This window comes from Crotalus tigris, unplaced genomic scaffold (assembly GCF_016545835.1).
Source record: "Crotalus tigris isolate CLP2741 ecotype Arizona unplaced genomic scaffold, ASM1654583v1 scf7180000024321.1087588, whole genome shotgun sequence".
Classification (NCBI taxonomy): Eukaryota; Metazoa; Chordata; class Lepidosauria; order Squamata; family Viperidae; genus Crotalus; species Crotalus tigris.
In genome coordinates, this window is record NW_024100493.1 from 997501 (window position 1) to 1024333 (window position 26833).

Consider the following 26833-nt stretch of genomic DNA (forward strand, 5'->3'; position numbering starts at 1 on the left):
AACAGAAGATTCCTAGTACCGTATATTCCGGCGTATAAGACGACTTTTGAGAGCGATGAAACAGCCTCCGAACTCGGGGGTCGTCTTATACGCCGAGTCATAACGTTTATTTATTTATTTATTATTTCCGGCGTATAAGATGACGTTCTAGGCATACGACTCGGTGTCGATCATCTTATACGCCGGAAATGACGTCATTTCCGGTGTATAAGATGATCGACACCGAGTCGCATGCCTAGAAAGTCATCTTATACGCCGGAAATAACGTTATAAACTACGTTTATTTCCGGCGTATAAGATGACTTTCTACGCATGCGACTCGGTGTCGATCATCTTATACGCCGGAAATGACGTTATTTCCGGCGTATAAGATGATCGACGCCGAGTCGCATGCCTAGAAAGTCGTCTTATATGCGACTCGGCGTCGATCGTCTTGCGACCCGGCGTCGAACTCGGGGGTCGTCTTATACGCCGGGTCGCCTAATACGCCGGCATATACGGTAAGCAAGTGAGGTGGCTATTCTGGGTTTGCCTTCTAAACAAAGTCTTTGTCTTGGAAGGAAAAAAAAAAATTCTTGCAAGGAAAACCCCCCCTGAAATGAGTCCCAAACCATTGCTCCTTGTGACAATGACGCAAGACTCTGTTCCCTGCTGTATTTTGAGCAACGAGAGACAGCCATCTTGCTTGCAGCTATGCGTGGTGCCTTTTAAACGACAATTTAAATCCTCAAACTTCCTTTTTTTAATCCTATCTGGAAGCTTCTCATCAATTACTTTTAAGCTAAAATTGCTAAAATTTAAGCTAAAATTCGATCGACAAGCCTGAAAATATGAGGTTGAAACCCCCTTTTTTAAAAAAAGAAAAAAAATGTATCCAATGTACTCTAAGCTACAATGTTAACTTATAATAAAATCTACGTGTCATTAACACGAATCTCGATAAAACTCATTGCATAAAGTTTAAGCGACACGGACCACCTACTTTTTCAATTAGTTCGTAACTCTCTTCAAGTTTCAGGGCTCTGTTTTGAATGGAAGTTGCTGCTCTTTGATACACACTCAGCCACTCCTGATAATCACTTTCTGTAATCTCAGCCACAGCAAAACAGAGGGTTCTCAAACCTGCAGAAACAGCCACATCATGGTCCATAACTATCACTTCTCTGTAAGTTTGGAACTTTGGATTCAAGCAGATTATAGACAAAAAAAAAAGTTTTTTTTTTCAAAGTTTGCAAGCAAGACTTAGAATTCTGAAATAGAAATTCTGTCTGAATTTTCTGAGTCTTTAAACTAGCCACAAGAGCTGCCATACAAGACCTCATCTTAAAACAGTTCATGTAGTGATGGCTTGAGTCCGTTTAGTTGCAAGGGCACTGAAAAACGTGATGTCAACGCTGCTAACATCGGATGTTCTTCCTTTCCACATATGGAGATGCAGCCATTTTCCTTCTTATGTTTTACTCTTAGAGTTAGAGTTAGAATTAGATGATACTGGGGGGGGGAGGACTGTGTATGGGAGTTTAGTTAGACATAACAATACTGGACCTAGTGTGAGAACCAAGGTTTTTGAAATAAGAGATGATAAGGATTGGCGGGCTAGAGAACTGGAGGGAAAGCCTGCATTTCAAACTAATTGGAGAATGTGATTTATAACGGTTAATTGGAGGAGGGAATTGTGCTTTGATACTATGTGCTCAGGGGAGGGGAATTTAGATTTTGGGCAAGTGCTATGCTTCTCGAATAAAGATTCTTTAAGGTAAACAATGTCTCAAAGTTCTTTGAAGAGTTTCATCTGTCGGAACCATGACATGTGACTTATGATTGTTTTTCATGGCCTTTGCAGCATCCCCAAGGTCATGTGATCAACGTTTAGACCCTTGACAAACTGACTCGTATTTATGACAGTTACAGTGTCCCACACTTTTCAACCGCTTGTTGACAAATGAGAGTTAATTGAATGCAGAGAAAATAAGCAATAGGCAGTGTTTATTGGGGGTTCAAAAAGGAAATAAAACGTCTAATCTGCACTGTACTAGCTGAAAAAAAGGAAAGTAATATTTTAAAGTAATTGTCAATCGTCATTCATTTATATTATTATTACTCAATTATTTATTACAATGTGCTCTTATAATTAAATAGAAACCCTATTACTCACCTTCAGTAGCAAATAGCTCTAAATGTTTCAAGGTAATTTCTTTATATCTTGAATTCTCTGCCAGACGATCATAAATTACTGTGTCCTGTAGTAATAATTAACATGTTGAACAAAAATCTATTTTGCTGAGTGTTAAAAAAAAGATGTAAAACTCTATTTAAGGTGTAGTATTGCAGTTAATTATTATTTAATTAAAAATGCACATCCCATTTTCCATAGGAAATTCAGCATAAGGAAACAGGTTTTTTTTTTAAAAAAATCACCGCTATGTAGCCAAAAAAAAAAAAAAAAATCCCCCAACCCTTTGTATTTTTATATTAATGCAGAGATTGATTGAAAACCATACCGTATGTAACAACCCTTTACAATTTTTACTGGATTGTGAACTGAATGTACAAATGTGTGTGCGTTAGTTAAATCGCTATTATTTTTAAGAGCTGTTTACCCGAATGCAGCAGTGTATATCAAATAAGTAAAGATTACATCAAGTAAATAAATATATAAAATTGTCTCCCAACTTTTCGGTTCTGTATTAATTGAGGGCACTGCGCAGAAGTCTGAATGATGCATTTTGGACTGTGAATTGAAGCTCTATGCTTAAAATCAGCATTTTTGTTTCAGAAAACTGGAGATCTATAAAAATCCAGAGTTGAATGCTTGTATTCAAACGAGCATCCTGTAATGGAGCAGCACCATCTGGTGGTCTATGTCGAGTATTACATTCCATTTTCCATTAGTTTTAAGTTGTGTGTAGTTTTTTTTTTTTTTTTTTAAAAAAAAAAAACCAATTTACCAGTTGTTGCTTTCCCTGGAGTTGCACACCTCTGGAATTTATACATTTTTCTTAACTTTGAGTGTTTGTGCGTTGATATTTAAAAGTCAATAAGGCTTTTACGTTATTTTTCTATTTCATCTCGTTGAGCAAAGTTTGATTTTGTTTACACAAAAAAGCAAAAAATAAAAATAAAAAAAGTACCAGGGATGATGGCCAGTGCTTGTTCTCACTACCTGTTTCCCCACATTGCTAGATTTGTGTACAAATACACACACAAGGCAATTGTGTTTCAGGTGTAGGGGTCTGTATGTGCAGAAGATGCAGTTAGGTACACAAGCATCTTATCCAACGTGAGAACAGAAGAGGAAGGGAGCCACGAGATGGACGCCAGGGAGAGGACGAGAATAAATAGGAAGCACGCAGGTGCCGAAACACAAAAGAGAAATCATAATACGATGGTTCTAAGAATAGAGGCTGAAAAAAAATAAATAAATAGGACATTAACATAATAACATGGAAACAGGCAGGACAATGGGAGTAGAAAAGATAATTTGGGGAAATGTTAAGACCTACTCTGAGCCATAGGATAAGAATGGGACAGATTTGGTGAAAACAATTATAGAAACCCAAAAATAAGACAGCAATTGAAGGGAGGGGGGCGGGGAAAGCAATTGGATCTCTTCAAGTCTGGGGTCCAACTGACAATTATTAGATCTATTGTGAGTCCATCTAAGGCAGAGGTCCCCAACCTTTTGGGCACTAGGGACCGGTTCCGTGGAGAGAGGTTTTTCCGCGGACCGGAGGGGGCGTGGTTTTGTGTGCTGCCTGCATCCCGCGGATGGGGCTTTGCTTGTTTGTGTGGCCCGGTGGCTGGCATGCTGTGGCCCGCTCCCGGTCCACGGACTGGGGGTTGGGGACCCTTGATTTAGAGCAGAGGTCCCCAACCTTTTGGGCACCAGGGACCGGTTCCGTGGAGAGAGGTTTTTCCGCGGACCGGAGGGGGCGTGGTTTTGTGTGCTGCCTGCATCCCGCGGATGGGTCTTTGCTTGTTGGTGCAGCCTGGTTGTTGGCTTGCCATGACCCGGTACCGGAGTTGGGGACCCCTGATCTAAGGGGCCAGGAGACAAGGCTATTATGGGTTTTGATGTACACACTAGGGTTAGAAGACAGCATAGCAAAGTGAGGTGCCCTTTGGAGTACAGGTGATTGTAGAGAAAGTACTAGTGGGTGTAGATCCCAATGGCTTCTAGGAAGACCTCCCACCTTTCACGCTATGGGCACAGTTGTGTCATTACAAAATGTTGGTTCTACTTTTCTGTGTTTATTGCTATGGGAAAAAAAATTAAAAAGAATGGAAGAAAGTGGTAGGACTAAATAAGTGGTCATGTTTATTCCTTACAATCTTCCCCAAGAAAATATCTTTGACAATCACGTTTCAGAAATTTATATTTGAAACAAACAAACAAACAAACAACAGAGCGACAACTCACAGCTCCTTTGCAGTAGAGTCTTAATTTTCCCGATGGTGTGCGCACAATCACGGACATTCTTTTTCTAGAACTGGAAGAATTGAAAAACTTGTGAACATTTTTTAAGGGACTGAGAAAAACAAAAGACATAAAAATAAAAGACATTGAAAAGACCTACCTTGTAAATTCTAACACATTTAGCAATTCATATCTTTCTTCTTGACCCAGCTGGAGAAAAAAAAAAGCGACGCGTTATTATTTAAAATTTCAAAGGGATTTCTAATTTCTCAATTTTTTTTAACTGAGAAAATAATACCTTTTACAGTTTTACTAATTTAATCTACTTACTGATTCTATAATGACAGAGTCTGGTGTTCTTCCAGTAAAAACAAAATGTAGTTGCTTAGCTGCTCTGACTAATGCTCCTTCATCTGTAATAAACCATCCACTATAATTATTATTTCACTGACAAATGGATAAGAGCAAAAAGCTAAAAACAATCAATATGTTTACTGTTTTGACCACCAGAAATTAGATTTTTTTTATCTTCATTTTATTCACAGATAATTTCATTTCATTCATATATAATTTCCGCCACATTTTCCAAAAGTAAAGAGAAGCACATTTCATAATTTAAGAATGCTTCCAAACAAGCCTTCAATCTATATAATAGCCTTTCCTGTTTTACATAATTTGATGTGAGAATCAAAGAGGATCATGAACTTCTGTTTCAGTTTTCTTGCTTATTGTTTATCACTGCTTTCATTTTTTTTTCCTTTTTAAAAATATCAGTGAATTATCGGTTTTGATAAGCAGTACAAGAACTGCTTGGAAGCATCGCAATGTCCCTATATACTTTTACGTTTGTGCAGTTAAAATGTATAGCTAAAAAAAGATCCAGCCTTTTCCTATATAGCCTTTTGTTAAAAATTGATATCCTAGCACATTGTTGAACTAAACCGGTACTAATTCATTCTGTTCACATTACACTGCAGGAGGAAATCCTACAAAGCCTATTATAGGCATGACTTGGGTGTGTGGCAAGCCAAAATGTCCTTTAAAAGCCCAAGCAATCCATAATCCTTTTCTTTTATTAGCTTTATTCATTTATAACATCAAATGTGAAAATACAAAAGCAAATAGTAGGGGACAACAGCAGAGAAAAGGAAAACAAAAAAATATAAAAAGGGAGGGGAAGAAACAAAAGACATTGACTTCTGATGATAATGTTCAGCCTACAATTAGAAACGCATCCTCTTTACAATGAATTCCAAAGATAGATAGGTAGGTAGGTAGGTAGGTAGGTAGGTAGATAGATAAATAGATGATAGATAGATAGATAGATAGATAGATAGATAGATAGATAGATAGATAGATAGATAACCTTTATTGTCATTTTTTTACCGTGGGCACATTGGTACACATTAAAAATGAAATTTTGTTGCTTGCTCTCTAAAGTGTACAGATACATAACACACATTTAAACATGCTATATACAACGCATGTATAAACCTACACCTTTACATATAAATAACATATAAATATTAATCACTGTCCATCTTGAATACATAATGGAAAGAGGAAGCTTTAGAGTTCACAAGATTAATATTGCGTGGAACAAAACTGACTGAATCTGTTTCAGATCCCTCTGTTCGGTGGGAATATATCTTTAAGTACATAAATGAATGTTAACACAATTCAACTTTACATAGCTGAAAAGGATTACAGCTGCTGCATAAATCTTACCTGGTGATGCTGCTTGATAAACTATTCTGTCATCCTCTCTTTCTGGGACAGCTGTATGACAAATTGCCATCATTGTCAAAAACTCACAAATTATAGGTGCAGTTGGCTGAAAACCAGAACACAGTAGAATGAATTGTTCTTTATTCTAGAATTAAAAACTGTAGGTACAGACAAGCAGGTGCAAAAACAGCCACACAAAATCATTGCTTCTTTTTTTAAAAAAAAAAAAAACATTCATTCACCTAGCAGAAACAAAATGGTAGGGGAAATGGAAGCGACAAAGAAAAGATATGCATTTTCTTTTTCTTTGCATATGCTTAGTGAAAAAAAAGGGGTAGTAGTAGAAAAAAAAAAGTTATGAGTCAGAACGGTGACCGGTGCAATTACAGACCTATTTTTATGCAAATCAAAATTGCACTGTGTTTTAAACCCTTAAGAGGAAATAAATATTGTTAACTCTTCCGATAATCAGAAACTATTTCACAGTTTTGGTCCTCACGATACAAAAAAATAAAATAAAAATAAATATTGAAGCTATAGAAAGAGTGCAGAGGAGAGCAACAAAGATGATCAGGGGATTGGAGGCTAAAACATATAAAGAATGCTTGCTGGAACTGGGTATGTCTAGTTTAACGAAGAGAAGGACAAGGGGGGACATGATAGCAGTTATTCCAGTATCTCAGGGCTGCCCCAAAGAAGAGGGAGTCAAGCTATTCTCCAAAGCACCTGAAGGCAGGACAAGAAGCAACAGATGGAAACTCATCAAGGAGAGAAGCAACCTGGAACTAAGGAGAAAGTTCCTAACAGTGAGGACAATTAACAGCTTGCCACCAGAAATCGTGGGCGCTCCATCACTGGAGGTTTTTAAGAAGAGACTGGACAGTCACTTGTCTGAAATGGTATAGGATCTCCTGCTTGAGTAGGGAAGAGGAAGCATTTTACGTGCGTGCGTGCATACAAATGGGGCCGTGAGCATGCGCAACGCACCAGTTTTTGCCACACAGTGCCCCATTTGTGCCGCGGCAGTGGCGCTAGCATGACTGGGGATGAGTACGCGCACAGACATGCACGCTCTGGCCAGCCTGTTCCGCGATCCAGTGGCCACGGCCCGCAGGTTGGGGTCCTCTGGATTAGAAAACCTCCCAGGTCTTTATTTCATTAGATTTTTATCCTGCCTTTATTACTTTGTCAGTAATTTAAGACGGTGAACATACATGATACCTCTTCCTCCTCCTATTTTATTTATTTATTTATTTATGAGACTTGTATACCGCTTTAAGTGCAAGCACTCTCTAAGCGGTGTACACCAGTAAGCAATGTATATATATATTTTTACATTGCCCCCAACAATCTGGGTCCTTTATGTTAGTTTTGAAGTTATTATTTATTTCGCATCACCGTATTTCTGCACCGTACATGTTTATTTTGCAGGTTTTCCAGTAACGATGAGTCGCTAAATGTTTTTTCTTCCCTTGCTTGTGAACTCTGCCTAAAAGTGAAAGAAATGAAACCAGTTACATGTATTTACGATCAAGAAACAATGCAGCTTTATTAAGTATAAATCATGTAGATTCTGCTTACATCTTTTTTTAAAGTTATGGTTACAAAAGATTGTAATGAGTACTTAAGGAGGCATCTTACATTTTAATTATCCTTCCTCCACATATGGTTCCATTAATATGTAGCAAAACATATTTAATTAGGTTCAGCACAAAATGATAATACACAGAATGAAATGAATGAAACAATAGTTAATTTACCCATATAAATCACATCAAAACCAGACTTTTCACCCATGGATTAAAAATCAAAAGTCAACCTCTGATAACAAATAATGTTTTCCTAGAGAGTGAGTTTTGATGAACGTATATGGATATTTTCGATAAGGCTATAAGACTGTACCGTAGTTCTCTAATAATTCTAATATGAACATTTTAAAAACCAGGTTATTTATATTTGAGTGAAGTAACGTTCAGTAAAGCTTACTCAGTCTAAAGAAAATGGATGAGCAATAAATTATCTTTGCAATTGATGAGTCAAATCCCGCTTCTCAACAGGTGAAATGTTTATCTGAAGATACTGTTTCAAGATTACTTTCTACGCTAATAATATTTACGTTAATAAATATATATGTTTATATATTATTGCGAGTAGAAAAGAAACAGCAGCAAAAGTTAGTGCTTACCCCTCATCCGAAGTACAGCCCAAATCATCTGATTCAGGAGAATGGCTGTATGAAATGTAAAGGAGGCAGAACCACATAGAAAAATAGTCAAGAAAGGCTTGGCGTTTGGACAGCTCATCAGAGAGAAATTAAGGCAAAAGGATGGCAAATGATCTAGTGATCCATTCATGTAACTGAAACCATAGGTTTAAAAAAGTAATCCATGTTATTCGGAATCCTACTTTATTAGGGTCCTGGAGTGCATGGCCTACCTTTAATAACTCAAGCATTCAGCTCCAGAAGTTCTGGACCAGTCTTGTCCAATCTTGGCCATTTTATGGCTTGTGGACTTCAACTCCCAGAATCCCCCAGCCAGCAAAGAAAGGGGAGGTGGGGATGGAGGAAGTTTTAAGCAGGAGGACAAGGCACAGCCAAGTGTGGTGTTGTAAGGGAAGAGGAAATAGGAGCCCTGAGAAGGATCACATGTTTCACAGTCTATAGCCCTGAAATTTTAAGTTCCAGTTGCTATCGTAGGTTTTGAAAATCCAAACGGGTTCTTATAGATGGAATTGGATGGAGCAAATGATTTGCGCTGCCTTTTAACTTCCACATCCCGAAGAATGTTAGTATTTTACTCCTCAGTATCTTTACTTTTAGTAATCAACAATCTGACAATCCACAACAATCCAGGAAAGAGCGCCACAGAGGTTGCTAAAGTTAAAGTTAAAAAACATCCGTGTAAAATGTCCAGTTTGATCGTTCAAACTCCACGGGTAAAAAGATGAAGCTGACTTAAGTGTAAAACATCAGGGACTGAATTAGACATGCATCAGAGGCTCTGATTCTCTTTGAGATTTTTTTTTTTTTTTTTTAACTTAAAAAGATCCTGAAGAGCTCTCCAAAGTATTTTAAGGACATTGCAAATGTCCAACTCTATATTTATTTTTTTTTTAAAAAAGGGGCGCCAAGCAATGACGTCAGAAAAGAACTCACCCATAAGATATTCCTGCTATAGTGCACTTCTTGAATTGCATAACGTTGCACGTCAAGGTGCCTGTTTTGTCTGAAAAGATGTATTTGACCTTTTAAAAAAAAAAGGTAAATGTGCATTAACAGGTTTCATCAAGTATACATTAATAGGACAGCACCATGGTAGTAACATAATGCGATTTATTAAAATTATTCAACGTTGTGAAAATGCTAGCCCAAAAAAAAAAAATTATGCAAAAGAAAAAGCTTTCCAGTATTGGGTAGATTTTAGACCGGGGGTCCCCAACCTCTGGGCTGTGGACCAGTGGACCAGTACTGGGCCGCGGCATGCCAGCAACTGGTCTGCACAAACAAGCAAAGCCCCATCCGTGAGATGCAGGCAACACACAAAACCACGTACTCTACGATCCGTGGAAAAACCTCTCTCCACGGAACCGGTCCTGGTGCCCTTGGGGACCTCTGTTTTAGACAACGGAGTGGGGGAGAACTGTAAACTGTCAGTTGAGAATTTGGCACCCCTTCCAACTCCACAAGTTAGGAATATTGTGATCTCCAGAACGATCATTTGAAGATTTATGTTCTCTCTACACGGATAGGATTAAACCTAGTGGCAGATGTTAAGTAAAATGCCATTTTCTTTTGGGGAAGTGTCCCTAAAGCTAATTTATCTCTGGGAACTCTTTTTTCTTTTTGTTTCTTTAATAATATTTTATTGAGGTTTAAAAAAAAAATACAAAGATGAAAACTAATTGTAAGTGTTGCTTACTGAGTTAGAATATTTATGATATCTTGTCAATAATGGTTCCTGTGATGAGACATTGCTAAAAATGGCATCCTAGGCCAGTGATGGCGAATCTTTTAGAGACCGAGTGCCCAAACTGCAACCCAAAACCCACTTATGCATCGTCGAGTGCCGGGTGGGTGTGGCCCATTGGCTGGGCGTGGCCCATTGGGTGGCCGCGGCTGCAGTGATAACGGCAGACTGGGTGGGACTAAAAAGTTCAATCAATCAATTCCAACTTTGCAAGATCTTTTTTTTTTCCCCGCGAGAAGTTGAAATTGAGTGAACTTTTTTTTTTGCACATGGTGGTGGAGGCCTAAAGCGAAAAGGTTTTATAATACCCAGCTGAAGGCCTAGGACTGGGGTGATGGTGCGCATGCCCACAGAGAGGGCTCTGAGTGCCGCCTTTGGCACCCGCGCCATAGGTTCACCACCACTGCCCTAGGCTCATTTTTTTTTTCTTGCCAAATCTGTAGGACTCTTTATATATGCTCTGCTGTTCAGAACAGTGGTTGAATTAAAGTATTGATATGAATGAGTCTCATTAGATCATGACATGTTCCGAAGAATAATCCCTAAGGCAGAGGTGGGCAACTATGGCCCCTTTATGATCTGTGGACTTCAGCTCCCAGAATTCCTGAGCCAGCATCTACACAGACACATTTGGGGGATAAATGTAAACACCATCCATTTAAACATAGGACAGAGAGTATTTATATTCTACCAACTTATCCATTTATCAGATAAACAGCAGATAAAGGAGATGGCTGTGTGAATTTAAACTAAGAAATTACATATTAATAAAACAACAGAAATTCCCCCCCCCCCAAAAAAAACCCCATACCTGGCCAAGTTCTTCATTAAGATTGGATGTACGTGCCATGGCAGCAGTGTCTGTAAGTTCATAATGCATGTCAATATCCTAATAAAATAATAATAATAAAAAAGCTGAAAAGGGTATTAATTTGTGCACACGCTCCGCTGCAATCTGTTTTGAGCAAAACGTAAGCAAAAAAACTTGGTATAACTAGATATTTATCAAAATTTTATTCAATGTGTGAATATTGAGGATATTCTGATATAAAGCCAGGTGTAGGGCTAGGAGTTAGATTTCCACCGAGACTATGCATTAGACTATTCATTATCTATCTTTGAAGTTTGCATTAGGAGTAAACATGTCTTTCCAAGCTCATATCTTAAAACAGTGGTTCTCAACCTTTTTAATGCCGCGACCCCCAACCGGTTGTAAGTCGAGGACTACTCAACCGGTCGTAAGTCAAGGACTACTCAACTGGTGCAGCACCGTTTGCAGAATGGAACTTTTGGCAGGCTCAGCAGGGCAGAGACAGTCTGGACAATTCCTATTGGCTTTTGAAAGCCAATAGAATTAGACTCTATTCAAGAGAGTCTATTCTATTCGCTTTCAAAAGCCAATAGAATAAAAGGGAGGAGCACAGCTAAGGAAAAGGGGGGGAAAAATGGCAGACTGTGTTGTTTGGCGACCCCCGTGAAATGGTCGTTCAACCCCAAATGGGGTCCCGACCCACAGGTGGAGAACCGCTGTCTTAAAAGGTTTAGTTGTTAAGGGATTTCTTTAATCTATACAATTTAAAGCCTGCAATCATATATTTTGTGATATTTTATTCTTCAATTTAATCTGCATTGTTTTAACAAACAAGCTTGTGTTATCAAATCATTATCAAGTCACGTATATTCTGTTCTTGAAATGAATTATTAAAAGGTCTGCAAATAGCACAATAATTTTTATATTTACCCAATTTATAAAATACGCTTGAATAAATTTAACAACTTCCAGTGTAACTAACAGGCTGATTGGAATTAGATTATTGAAGAGAATGATAAATGTCAGGAAATTGAGTCCAAAATTACTAGCTCCACCATCTGTTAAAAAAGGGAGAACAAAGAGAAATCATGCAATGATTTATAACATTAAGTACAATAATTCTAGAAATTTATTTATTTATTTTTTTTAAAAAAAACAACAACTGCATAAAGGAACCTAAGGCCATGGTTCCTATGAAACCTGCTCTTGAATCTGATTATTTGCCTTGGAAAGGAATCTGAATATAAGTGTCAAAAAAAAAAAAACCCCACAACAAATTGGAAAACAGCAGCTAAACTGGATCTCTGCTAAGATCACAGTGCAGACAAAAAGGTATAAAAACCCACCTATACCGTGTGCTATTGTCCTGATGCTATTTAAGTCATTTAGCCTCACTGAAATAATGCATGAAATGAAACTATTGTACAGGGTTTCACACAATTTCTAATCTGAACCTGGACAAATATGTCTTCCAGTGAATTTGTATACGGTTATGCAAGTGTATACACGCAATTATTGAAGTTACCAACTATATATATAAAAAAATCTTTTAAAACCTTTAGTCAATATAAACCATAATACTGTTTTACACGGTTATAAATACAAAGATGTGTCATGCATTTATTTTACTTTGTAGACGTAAAGTAAGACAGGTATCATTATGGCAGAAAAAACACACTTGTTTTAATACACTTACAGGTTAGGTTGATGTACCAGATTTTCCCTTCGTGTTTTTGATTCCATATAGCTGCCCCAATGGAACAGATCAGAGATATGGCAATAAGAATGCAGAACAGAAACAGAATTTGTATATTTGTAATCCTTTCCACGTTTGACAGTTTAAGAGGCGGACTCGTGGAGTTCTGTGGAGGAAACAGAGGGTCCACAAGTAAATTATGACATTCATATGCTATTTTTGGTTTTTCTTTAATTTCTAAGGATATTTTCATGCTTTGATTAATGATCCTAAATATTCACGTCAATTACTGATATAGCTTATTCTATATAGGCTTGAAAAACACGGTGCAGTTTTAACTTGGGCGATACATTCCATTGGAGGTATCAATGAGAAAAAAAATAGGAACTACTATTGAAATAAATGCCAGAAACAGCTACATTAGATTTTGTAGTGTTGTGGCACTTTAAAGATTAACAAATGATTGAAATGTATGTGATAAGAAGCTTGACTGTCTTTAACGTACCATGGGATTCTGTTGTCCTACAAATAAATTACTGTTGATTTAATCTGACAGTAAAATAAATGCATACTTTTATTAATTTATGAGTCATGTGTTTATCTAATGCACTGACACACCCAAAGATATAACCTTGATATGTGTCAAACGATACCAACATATTTAACCAATAATAATGATGGACAACTCTTTTTTTTTTATCTGTAGAGCAAGCCCATGGTGTTAAGTGTTCTTTTGTGCAGGCAGTCCTCGACGTACGACCACAACTGACTTACGACCACAATTTTTTGTTGCTGAGATGGCTAAGTGAATTTTGCCCCATTTTACGTTTCTTGCCAGAGTTGTTAAGTGGATCACTGAATGAACTGTTGTAAGTTGAGAACTACCTGTATATTCATGCTTTTAATTTATTATCCAATGAGATATCTTTTGGACCTGTCTATTATGTCATAGACACAGAGCAGAATGTCCAAAGACCCTTGTATATAAGGTTTATTCTTAGTTAGAAGACAAACCTGCATGAGTTTTGTATCATGTCCTGTATAAACAACGATCCCGTGAACCCACTGTGTATTTCTGAGCTGAGCACCACGCAGGAGAATCTGGTCAGGCCCCAGTGGGACAGTCCTAAAAAAAGAAGATAAGCAAAAATTAAGTTACATTGAACCGATCGCAAAATAACTACTTCGGAAACATTAATATAGAAAGAAATTGCTTTTTTCTAAGGCACATTTATTAAATGCAACTTTCTTAAGCCTTTTCAATGAGAACAAGAAGAACATAATTAATAAGAACATAAATTTTAATTCTGCCATTAGGTAAGCTACGTTTCTCTCTGCACTGTACATAAACGTTTCTCTCTGCATTGTACTCTCAAGCTTCCTCCTTCCGTTATGCATTCAAGATGGACAGTGATTAATATTTATATGTTACATGTGTAAGAGTGTGGGTCTATACATATGTTGTATGTAGTATGTTTTAAATGTGTGTTATATATGTGTACACTTTGAGAACAAGCAACTAAATTTCATTTTTTAATGTGTGCCGTTGTGCCCACAGGAAAAAAATGACAATAAAGTTTATCTAATCTGAAAAAAAAATTCTAAATTGCTATTTTGTACTAATATTTTTACAGTCCTATGAAATATGTATATAACTTAAAGGAGTTTCAATCATTGCAACGGAGTCCAAAATTGAGTCATATCCTGATGTAATACAGGTCACACAATTAAGACTCACCACAATTTTCATTCTACATTAGGGATTTTTTTTTAAAAGTGAAAAAGACAGAGGTAGTACATATGAATAAATAGGGCCCCTTGTATCATTAGTATCAGCACTGGAAAAAGAGTTTCAGTTTAGCTTTTCAGCTTTATCTGCTGTCAGTGCTTAATCTACTAAAGTACATGACCTCTCTCTTCTTTTATATTTGTGCTGCTGATAAAATCAATCATTTTGTAGTGGAAGTACCACAGGTCTTGATATATGATGTTGTTTCCCCTTTGGTTAATAATAATAATAACAACAACAACAATAATAATAAAGTTGGAAGGGACCTTGGAGGTCATCTAGTCCAACCCCCTGCTCAGGCAGGAAACCCTATACCAGTGGTTCTCCACCTGTGGGTCGGGACCCCATTTGGGGTCGAACAACCATTTCACGGGGGTCGCCAAACAACGCAGTCCGCCATTTTTTCCCCCTTTTCCTTAGCTGTGCTACTGCCTTTTATTCTATTGGCTTTTGAAAGCCAATAGAATAGACTCTCTTGAATAGAGTCTAATTCTATTGGCTTTCAAAAGCCAATAGGAATTGTCCAGGCTGTCTCTGCCCTGCTGAGCCCGCCAAAAGTCCCATTCTGCAAACGGTGCTGCACCAGTTGAGTAGTCCTCGACTTACGACCGGTTGGGGGTTGCGGCATTAAAAAGGTTGAGAACCACTGCCCTATACCATTTCAGACAAATGGCTGTCCAGTCTCTTCTTAAAAACCTCCAGTGTTGGAGCATTCACCACTTCTGGAGGCAGGTTGTTCCACTGGTTAATTGTTCTCACTGTCAGGAAGTTTCTCCTTAGTTCTAGGTTGCTTCTCTCCTTGATTAGTTTCCATCCGGTTCTTCCTTCAATGAGCAGTTTTCTTTTGCGTGTTAACGGAAAGCATCCAGATGTTAAAATGCTGCTGAGCTCATTGAAAGAAAGTCTTCTGCAATCCAAGACTTGACTCTGGATGGCCTGGAATCCAGGTCCAATCAGCTGAATGTTGCACCCCTCATTTCTTAATATTAAGGTTTAGGTTCTATCTGCCATTTCCACCGAATGGGAAATCATTTCTAACACAAAATAGTCCTTCAATCTTCTGCAAGTAATATATAAAAAAATCCTTTTTATATTGTATTGCCCAGTTACAAGCAGGCAAAGGTTTTACCTCTGTTAGTATTGAGTGGAACTACTTAAAGGGAATAGAGCAGTGGTTCTCAACCTTTTTAATGCCGCGACCCCCAACCGGTTGTAAGTCGAGGACTACTCAACTGGTGCAGCACCGTTTGCAGAATGGGACTTTTGGCGGGCTCAGCAGGGCAGAGACAGCCTGGACAATTCCTATTGGCTTTTGAAAGCCAATAGAATTAGACTCTATTCAAGAGAGTCTATTCTATTGGCTTTCAAAAGCCAATAGAATAAAAGGGAGTAGCACAGCTAAGGAAAAGGGGGAAAAATGTTTGGTGACCCCCGTGAAATGGTCGTTCGACCCCAAATGGGGTCCCGACCCACAGGTGGAGAACCACTGGAATAGAGAATATGGCATTAACTACATTTCTCAGAGTCTAGACCAGGGGTAGGCAACCTCGGCTCTTTTATGACTCATGGACTTCAACTCCCAGAATGAGTTGAATGAGTTGGGAGTTGAAGTCCATGAGTCATAAAAGAGCCGAGGTTGCCTACCCCTGGTCTAGACCATTGTATACATGGCCGATTATGTTTATTGCTATTAGATCCTTCTATATGAGAATTAAGTTCACGGATTGTAATATAACGTTGTGCATGATGTATCTGCTATGTGCTTCGTGTTTTCTTTTGTGGGCCAACACAAAAATGTGCACCATCCATGACCATTCATAGATAATTCCTGTTGTGCTTTCATGGACGGAGCGCCGCTTACAAAAATGGGCACAGTGCAGGATCATAACAAATTCCTGTTGTTATGGTCGCTGAGAGATTTTTCCAGTAAATTATGCTTTTGTAAATTGAGCCTTGCCAGCAAACGGCCAAATATAAAAAATGTGCATTGTACATGTGAATAACAGATGCATTGTTACATTGTTGAGCTTTCGAGCTGACAAGTGCACGATTGTGCTGCTTTTTTGTTTCTGGCATAACTGCCAAGTGCATTGTGCCTGCATAGAAAGAGGTCTCAAGCGAATGGAGGATTTTTCCTGTAGATTCACATGCATTGTTAAACTGAATATATTCCCTACTTCTTCATTTCTGGATTCAGTTCTTTGCTGTTTGCGCAAGCAACCTTTAGGCTTTAGAAATATTTTTAAGTATTGCTTCTACAATAGGCTGTAGAAATACTTGCAATAATCCACTCTGTCAATTTTTCTGCAGGTTGCATGATAGTTTTGTTTATCAATGGCTATCATGCTTCCAGCTTGAAAATTAAGAAAGCAACAGCTGTGCTTTGAGCTTCCGTAAATAGTGAAAGTTTCAAAATGTTTGCCTTTGGTCTGATATTTCAAACATTCTAACTAGATGTGCCAATTGTTTCACAAATTTGTTTTTTGTTTTGCCTATCCGTTCCTTTGGGGAAAGAGATACGCTGTTCACTGACAGGATTGAGAAAAAAATAGTGCGACGTGTCTCTCATAAAATGAGAAGTGCAGTAAAATGGCAATGAATCCGTGCTCTTGAAAGGTTGAAAAGTTTCAGCGGAGCATTAATAAGAAACCAGTAAACAAATGGGACAGAAAAAGAGGGTCAGAATTAAGTATTGGAATCAGCAAAAGCAAGTTTGAAACTTCTCAAGTTAATGTGACTACATTCAAATTAATGTAATTATATTTGAAATTAAAAGACAGGAGATCCAGCTGAGTATTAGGAAGAATTTCCCAATTGCAAGGGCTTTTTAAGCAATAGAACAGTATGGTCAGAACAGTGATGCTGAACCTCTTTTCCTAGGAAAGCTTTCAGACAAAGGCTGACAGACCATATGATGATAATAATAATGATGATGATGATGTTAGAAGGGACCTGGGAGGTCATCTACTCCAACCCCTGCTCAGGCAGGAAACCCTATACCATTTCAGACAAATGGCTGTCCAGTCTCTTCTTAAAAACTTCCAGTGCTGGAGCATTCACAGCTTCTGGAGGTAGGTTGTTCCACTGGTTAATTTTTCTAACTGTCAGAAAATTTCTCCTTAGTTCTAGGTTGCTTCTCTCCTTGATGAGTTTCCATCTGCTGTTTCTTGTCCTGCCTTCAGGTGCTCTGGAGAATAGCTTGACTCCCTCTTCTTTGGGGCAGCCCTGAGATACTGGAATAACTGCTATCGTGTCCCCCTCCTCGTCCTTCTCTTCATTAAACTAGCCATACCCAATTCCAGCAACTGTTCCTTGTATGTTTTAGCCTCCAGTCCCCTGATCATCTTTGTTGCTCTTCTCTGGAGTCTTTCTAGAGTCTCAACATCATTTTTATATCGTGGTGACCAAAACTGGATGCAGGATTCTAAGTGTGGCCTTACCAAGGCATTGTAAAGTGGTATTAACACTTCATGTGAACTTGATTCTAATGTTGCACTAGGCAACTTAAAGAGTCCCACTCAATATTCTATGATTCTATTAAAATATGTGAAGAATCTAGTCCAGTTCAAAAAGTAGTTATGTGGATCATGGATATGAGATAGAAAATGTCTATGGGCATAATGGATGAAAAGCGATGTGCTTTAGGATATCTGGAGAAAAATACCAGTTGAAATTTGAGTAGTGGTGTTAAGGACTCAGAAAAGAGAGGCATTCATTTTAAATTGTTAAGGTTAGAAACAGATCTCAGAGGTGAATGTGTGTCTGTGTAAAGTGAAGAGTAAAAGCCAAACCATAATTATTAAAGCTTGTGAGGTCAAAGGTTGGTTATTTTTCGTGAGTAAAATCTGTTCTGTCTCCTTCCCTTTCTATCTCCAAGCTTTAAAGTTTGAACAACGATGCTGAAATAAAATGGTCAACCTATTTTAAAATGGCAGGGTGAATAAGCACGCTGAATTAATATTTTTGTATAAAATGGGTGTTTGTGTCTGTGCGCGTGGGGGTGAAATCACCAGAACTTTAAACAGTGAAAATCAACTGAAATTAATACAATCAACGCATATAATTTTTTTGTTAAAATGCAGCAATGAAAATATCCTTTCCACCAATATCAATATTCTGTTTTTTATAGAGTTTAGAAATATTATGAAAGAAATTATACGCCAAAGTTTACATACCCGTGAATGTCTAGTCTAATATTTCCCACAAAGTCATACAGATGTCTGTTTGGACTTTCACATTCAATTCTGCCTGAAAGTGTCACCAAGCTGTCAATGTCCTTTATATCAGAGGTCAGCGGTAAGCCCTGTTTGAACAAATTTTTCAGTAACGCAATCACGAAAAATTAAGAATAAGTAACACAAGCTTATGACGTCTTATATATTGGTATTTACATCTATTCAGTAATTAGTTGCATTCACCAGTAATGGTAAATCATATTATACATAAGCAAACTCATCCTGCAGTTAACTTCAGTTTTATAAGCTCTTTTATTTAAATTCCATATAATTTAGCAAGGCATTGAAAACTGATTCATTTTTATTTAAGAACAGGATGTCACATTGTTTGCAGCAATAAACTGTGCCTCATATCTAAGCCAAATACAAAATGGATGACTGATTAAACTTGCTAGTTGCTAATAATTGTTGGTATTTGTCCTAATTTTATGCACCGGTGACAAATTTAAGACAACTAAAATCAAAATGTTTTCAAATGTTTCATCTCTGCACTAAGCTGCACTCATTTCAACCCATGTTTATACTAACCCTATTTATCAGCTGATTAGATAACATATTCATATTTTAATTATATATTTTCATTAAAAATTCTGTTCATCTTTATATATATGTTTTCTGAGGTTTTTGCGGGTGTTTGTATGTAGGTCTTTGTTTATTTGGGTTTTCTCCCGCATAAAATTGGAAGTGTCTTGGCGACGTTTCGACGAAGTCCCATTCATCATCTTCAGGCTGGTGTTTTCGGCTTCGTGCTTCTTGTTCCTAGAAGCACGAAGCCAAAAACACCAGCCTGAAGATGACGAATGGGACTCTGTCGAAACGTCGCCAAGACACTTCCAATTTTATGCAGGAGAAAACCCGAATAAACAAAGACCCCCTCCACACACACATATATGATAGTGTCCTTTCATTTTTCTTCCCTGTTCACCAGCAGTGCCCAATTTTCCATATACAATTTTTTTCACAAAACTGAGTATAAAATCAAAAGCCTAATAAAAATGAAAATATTGAGAAGACTGGAAACATAAAATTGAAGCATTATTAATTTTTATATTTAGCATTCTGAAAACACATGCATAGAAGGAATATACATCATTCATATTTTACAGGTAAAGCCAGGGTTCTTAACACGCAGATGCTTCTTTATGTAAATAACAGACTAACACCAATGGTATGCAATACACTTTGGATCACTGCCTATATCTCTTGAGGACTTAAATGAAATGTTCCTCTTTCTCAATGCTTTTTTTTTTTTTTTTTGCCCTTTTAAGATTCTGCTTCATTCTGTGAATTATGCACGGTGAATTACCTTGGGTCAATATAGACATTCCATCTCAACATACATAAAACAGAAGGGGGGGAGGAAACTTAACTTCTTACCTGTCGTATTTTTAAATTAGTTTCGCCATCTAAATTTGATGTTTCAATGTAGCACATAGCTTGCGGCTCACTTATAGAAAAGAGAAGATCCATTTTATAAATTAAGCAGTCCAGAATCTATTTTCACTGAAATACAACATCATTCTTTAGTTTATGTTATTATCATTAAAAAAATATCAACTAGCAATTTACACTTTCAGAAAATGACCCTTAAAATGTGTAAAGAAAATGATTCATATTGTCTTCATTAATGCACTGGTAGAAACTAAATGGTTCCAGATCTTAAAATCTCCTTGCAAAGTGCTAGGCAGAAAAAGCAAGCTAATTTGGCAGGAAACTAAACTTATAATCCACAGGTTTAAATAACATAAAGTAAACTTTTCTAGTTTTTAATAAAGTAACATAAACGATTATGCAACATATAGGAAGTCCTTGACATATGACTGTAATTGAGCTCAGAATTACAAGTCATTGCAATCACAAAGCAAGTCAACATGTGACCACGCCTGAGTTTATGACTTTTGCGGTGGTCATTAAGCGAATATGGCAGTTATTAAGCAAATCTGTTTTATCCAATGGGTGTTTTTTGCTGGAAACAGGAAGTAAACTCCAGAAGACAAAAAAAGAAGACAAAAATCATAGTCAACATAATTGTAATTAAATGCATTGTATGAAAATACCAGCATATCTCCCAAAATACATATAATATTGATCTTGCGTTGATGTAATAAATATATTTAATAAGTATTGAAAATTTGGTAAAGTTGCAAAGCACGTCCATATTTAAACAGGAATTTCTTCAATTTACATTTACTTTTTAAAGGCCAGTTTTTCTGAAAATGTAATTGATTACAAATTAGCATGCAGATTATTTCACTTTCAGTATATGAAACATATTTAAATCTGGACATATTTCATAAAATTTAACAATTATTGTACAATCCTTTACACATCTATCTAGGAGCACTTCTACCCAATTCAAACCAGTTTAGTTTTGAATAGTCATGTACGCATAGGATTGCCCTGGAAAGCTACCAAATTATGTACATGTAATTTGAAATAAGCCCTATTTATCAAATTGGGCCTACATTTGAGTGAATATTTTCTGAATGATATTGAAAATAAATGAGTAGAACATCAGCAATTAGGAAAATATGTTTCATTACAGAAATTACTATATACTGACATTCATCTCTATAATCAAATGATGTCAAAACAAAATACAATCCAAGTATATAAACTATATAAATATTGCTTTTACTGCAGTAGCATGCTGTTCACCCAATAACAAATCCAAATGCATGCAATTTAAAGCATGCAAAATTTAGGTCTGTGCTGTGGGTCCTCTATAATTCTCAAAATATATCATTTGTTAATATAGAAAGTGTTGTATAAAATTACTGAAAACACGAAGTTCTCTACAGTATGATTTTACTTCATGTTTCCAGACAGTTCACTTTCCTCAAGGGAGTTGAGTTTAAAACTTTAGATGGTATCTACATAATAACTTCAATGAAACAGTTTATTTTAGTCATTGATTTATTTTATAGACTAATTCTGGAGGTAGATCAACCACCTTTGTATTAATTGTAATCCTAAACCTGATTTTTAAGTATGCCCAATTAATTTCCGTGGAATGTATATTGAAGTACATGGATGTCTAATTGGACATGAGGCTTTAATACTGTCCTCATGCAGATTAGCTTAGACCAGTGGTTCTCAACCTATGGGTCGCGACCCCATTTGGGGTCGATCGACCATTTCACGGGGGTCGCCAAGCAAGGCTGTCCACCATTTTTTTCCCCTTTTCCGGGGGTGCCTTACCTCCCTTGGGCTGGGCCTCCTCCGTCTCTGCTGCTTGCCAGCTAGGCCTCGGCACCACGCATGCGCGGTGCTCCCGGGCAGGGAAAGTCCTCGACTTATGACCGGTTGGGTAGTCCTCGACTTATGACCGGTTTAGTCCTCGACCTACGACCGGTTGGGGGGGTCGCGGCATTAAAAAGGTTGAGAACCACTGGCTTAGACAAAGTCAAACATTCCCTTGTACTTCCATGTAAATGAACGTTTGTGCATAGTAAAACATTCTGCAATCTGTTTACAGCAGAATCCTTTTCTGCTATGGTTTAGTAGAAGGACCCAGAAACACATTTATTCTGGAACTGATTCGTTCTAACCTTGTTGAAAGACTGATGAGATCAGCTGGGAGATGCTCCCCATTGGTCACCTTCACTATTTCCCCCACTGCAACCTTTACCAGTTTTGAAATAATAATAATTATAACAGAATAAATAAAAAAAACAGAAACCAAATCGATTAAAAAAAAAAAAAGAAGACAGAAAGTTGAAATTATTATATAAAGCGTGTTAGGAAACACTTGACATCTTTTTTTCCCTCAAAAATCTATTTAATTTGGATCAGAAAAATGTGTTATTTAAAGTGTTTTCAGAGATAGCAAAAATAACCCTTAAAGGTGCACATCGAAGGGTTAATTGTCAAGCGCGGGGGGGGGGGGAAATCAGGCCGATTCAGGGAGTTCAGATAAGTATAAAGATTTATTGCAAGCTTAAACTCTCTATAATTTGAGCTACTAGCGGGTCAAGAGAAATAAGCGGGAGATAAGAGAGGCATTCAAGGTGGGAGGAGCTTAAATCCCTTGTGGGCGCACAGGGACTCATGACCGATGACGTTTGACCCTTCCCTCGGGCTCAGCCTGGTCATCTCCTACAGCAGGGGTAGGCAACCTTGGCTCTTTTATGACTCGTGGACTTCAACTCCCAGAACTGAAGCTGGCTCAGGAATTCTGGGAGTTGAAGTCCACGAGTCATAAAAGAGCCAAGGTTGCCTACCCCTGTCCTACGGTAATACAAATTCATGGTATTAGAAAAGAAACAGAGCATAATAATGTCTTATTTAACTTTAGCAAAATGATAAAAACAATTTGAAAAAGGAATGGAGGAAAATCTCTTGGGTTTCCTTTTAACTCCTTTAACAGAATTAATAAATATTAGGAGTCACGGCTGTTCCACCCTCCTAAAGAGGCACTCTGGTATTTCTAGAAATTAAAATTCAGCACATCTACCAGGAAGGTGTGATGTAGACGAGAGCCATACCTGCACCAAGTTCCTCATAGAAAATAACAAAATAAGAGCATGAGGTGTCAGTTTTCACTTTAAAGCCTATTTAAACAAAAATGGCATATTGTAAAAATCTTCAGGAAAGGCTAGCAAAATACTCTCTATAAATATTTATATTTGGAGACCATGATCCAATCAAATAGATTTTGAAAAAAAAAAAACGTTTCACATATTGAGTTGTCCAAGGAAACACAGATAAACAAGATTAAATTTCACAAGAATGAAATCTAGTATTTTGAATTCTGAAAGCAGGACTTAAGGCTTTTTAGAATCATTTTAAACGCCATATTCTCAGGAAATTGTCAATAACATTTTGTTATGCTTTGATATTAAGACGACACTGTGCTGCAAACTATTTTCAGTGGGTATATTTGTGTGATAAATTAAATAAAATTAGAGGGGAAAACTTTTGAGTTCCAAACTATGAATGAAAATACAATCAGATGCGCGGGAAAGCCCAACACTTTATTTATTCGAAGGAGCAATAATTCATGTGTGCAACATTTCAGCAGTTCTAAACACTTCTGTTTATTCTCTATTTCCTTGGTGCAATTATGGATCAAAGTTGGAGAGAGAAAACAGACTCTATTCTGGAAGCACTGATGAATAATTTCTACCTTGATGAGAGAAGCACAATGTCAGCAGGTATATATTCTTTGCCTTTTATTAAAACTATATCTCCAACATCTGCCTGAAAGAAAACTGGGAATTGGTTAATGGTCTGAAACCAGCAGAATAATCCTATCCTTTGCTGTATCTAAGTATACACTGTGCAATAAAAGTAGTAAACTACTTAAAATAGAATTGACGGCAAGAGGTTTAAAAACTGTATGCTTTCTCATCTAAGTATATTTTTTCCCATTTAACAGAATGACCACATTTCTATTTTCATTTTATGACAGAAAGTAAAACACTGTTTCCTAATAACAAAACGATCTTTTTTGTTACTTGAATGAATACAAAAGACCTCTTCATAATTAGTCAGCTCTTTGTCTTATTTAGATCATGTTGCACAGTCTGACAGTAATCCTCCAAGAATTAAAAACCTGGAGTTGATTTCAATACATAAATTTTACTGATGAATTATGGGCTCCTGTAGCACTTGTGTAATGACAAAATTATAGCAATTTGGGTGGGGGGGTCTTTATTGGCCAAGAGATAAAGTTTATACAGTATAAAATCTGTCAAGTCAAATAATGAAAGAGAAAGTCTCTTGCAGCTATATGAAGTTGATTACTAGAGTAATTTGAAGAGTTTCTAGAAGTAATCCTCAGTTAGTTCAATGAAATCGACCTCTATGGGGGCAGATATAGATTTACAGTTGTCATGAACTAAAAATATGTAAAATGAATTTGTCCTCCAGATCTCCAGTGCTTATTTCCCCCTAAGTAAACACTGCAATCCATAACGAATGAAGACACTTATAAGAACAATCAGAGCCGTGTTCTATGCTAAACAAGAGGTAATATTTTTTAATTCTTTACTATAATACTGTTAGCGCAATGGTTACACTTACATGTTTAAACAGATAAGATACACGTGCATTTTTATGACTTAACCAGTATGGTTGCTATTAAATTTTGGTGACTTAACATATCCTAACCAGCTCATTTGATTCAATGTATTGTGACAATCCAGGATATTTACTGTCTATATGCTGTGTGAAAACAACTAATGTTGGATTAATACGGTAGGGAAATGGCAACTTTGAGAACAATTGGCACAGAATAGTAAATTATTCTTTTGCCTAAATCCTTTGCATATCAGAGTGTACAAATTAATCCTTTTGTGATCAAATGCACACTGAATGATTATGTGGGGAATAAAAAAATAAACCAGAACTTTCAACAAAACAATTAATGACAATTTAATCAATATGGTAAACATATGGTCAACAAACTAGAAAACATATGGCAAAAATTAAATTTAATCCATTTAAGGACAATATATTCAACGTGGTAAACCCAAACATTTCATTTATTCAGTCTAATTCACCGTGACATATATAAAGATTTAGATCCAGATATTATGTTATATACAGATAGTCCTTGACTTACGGCCACAATAGAGCACAAAATTTTCAGTTGCTGAGACATTGGTTAAGTGAGCTTAGTCCCATTTTACAACCTTTCTTGTCATAGTTGTTAAGTGGATCACTGCAGCTATGTTAGTAACACGGTTGTTAGATGAATCTGGCTTCCCCCATTGAACTTTGCTTGGCAAAAGGTCGCAAAAGGGGAACACGTGACCCCAGGATACTGCAACTGTCATAAGTATAAGTCAGTTGCCAAGCGTCCGAATTTTGATCACGTGACCCTGGGGATGCGGCAATGGTTGTAAGTGTGAAAAACGGTCGTAAGTCACTTTTTTCAATGCCATTGTAAACTTCGAACAGTCACTGAATGAACTCCTGTAAGTTGAGGACTACCTGTCGTAGGTTACATCACTGAATATAAGATGTTGGGATAATCTGTCATTTTTATAGTGGGTGGTACAAAATGTCGCACAAAGATAAATGCTATGAAATAACTTGAACAACAAATATACTTCAGAACAGTGTTCAACAAGCATCTTGGTCTGTTCAGTTCTTTGGATGGATTCAAAACGTATTTAGATTTTACAGTCTGAACAATAAGGAAGCCACATACCTTTTCCCAGTGTACAATCTCCCAAGCTCCATTTCTCAGTACTGCATCATAAAAAGCAACAATAAAACCACAAAGGTTCTATTAAAGCAATGGTCAAAATGCTTTAGAGATAGATAGATAGACAGATAGATAGATAGATAGATAGATATAGATATACATACATGCATACATACATACCTATATATACATATATATATAGACACACATATATATACTATAATTTCTTGTTTATATACTTTGAACACCACCTACATTCACTGCCATGAAATGGGTGACCATATAAATCATATAAATAAATAAAGTGACAAGATAATTATAAAAATAGCATTATTCAGAAAACTTCATATGACTTCATTTTTACCCACTGAACAGCTAAAAAGTGGTTATACATGAAACTTCCTACCTTGTACTTCCTTTTTATTCACAGCATTATCAGCTTTCTGTCTTTTCTGAAACAAATCACATAGATTTTACACTACTTTTACGGAGTATTTTAAATATTGGGCAAGTTACATATGGAAGTAAATTACATATCACATATCACACAACATGTATAACAAATCAAGTTAAAGAACTAGTACCTGCACGTGCGTACGATACCACATTTGATATTTTTGTGTGTGTGATTTATACCGTATGCAAACTCAGGCAGAACTTTTTAATTTTTTTAAGAAGTACTGCATTGTCCAGGCAGACTGCAGAGAGTATCTTAAACTGGTGATTTGCTATGGGAATTGTTCAAAATGTTTGTTTTTTTTTTTTTTAAAAAAAACATTCTTCTCTTAGCCTATAGATCAGTGGTTCTCAACCTTTTTAATGCCGCGGCCCCCAACCGGTCGTAAGTCGAGGACTACTCAACCGGTCGTGAGTCGAGGACTACTCAACTGGTGCAGCACCGTTTGCAGAATGGGACTTTTGGCGGGCTCAGCAGGGCAGAGACAGCCTGGACAATTCCTATTGGCTTTGAAAGCCAATAGAATTAGACTCTATTCACGAGAGTCTATTCTATTGGCTTTCAAAAGCCAATAGA

General features: G+C 37.0%; 1 protein-coding gene across 3 annotated transcripts in view; it reads right to left on the reverse strand.

Moving 5' to 3' along the window:
* ATP8A1 (ATPase phospholipid transporting 8A1) overlaps positions 1-26833 on the reverse strand; it is a 76989-nt gene that overhangs the window by 32504 nt on the left and 17652 nt on the right. Inside the window, exons 5-22 of one of the 3 annotated variants that reach the window (XM_039325222.1) lie at positions 26207-26252; positions 25804-25844; positions 22196-22269; positions 20022-20091; positions 18585-18712; positions 13635-13746; positions 12621-12786; positions 11855-11982; positions 10925-11002; positions 9303-9391; positions 8331-8375; positions 7562-7634; positions 6146-6251; positions 4748-4830; positions 4578-4627; positions 4421-4490; positions 2156-2240; positions 983-1122 (exon numbers count right to left, since the gene is read on the reverse strand). In XM_039325222.1, the coding sequence (XP_039181156.1) occupies positions 983-1122; positions 2156-2240; positions 4421-4490; positions 4578-4627; positions 4748-4830; positions 6146-6251; positions 7562-7634; positions 8331-8375; positions 9303-9391; positions 10925-11002; positions 11855-11982; positions 12621-12786; positions 13635-13746; positions 18585-18712; positions 20022-20091; positions 22196-22269; positions 25804-25844; positions 26207-26252 (1584 nt within the window). Of the gene's footprint in view, positions 1-982; positions 1123-2155; positions 2241-4420; positions 4491-4577; positions 4628-4747; positions 4831-6145; positions 6252-7561; positions 7635-8330; positions 8376-9302; positions 9392-10924; positions 11003-11854; positions 11983-12620; positions 12787-13634; positions 13747-18584; positions 18713-20021; positions 20092-22195; positions 22270-23772; positions 23847-25803; positions 25845-26206; positions 26253-26833 lie in introns of all 3 variants that reach the window. The other 2 variants (XM_039325221.1, XM_039325223.1) reach the window with 2 other exon arrangements.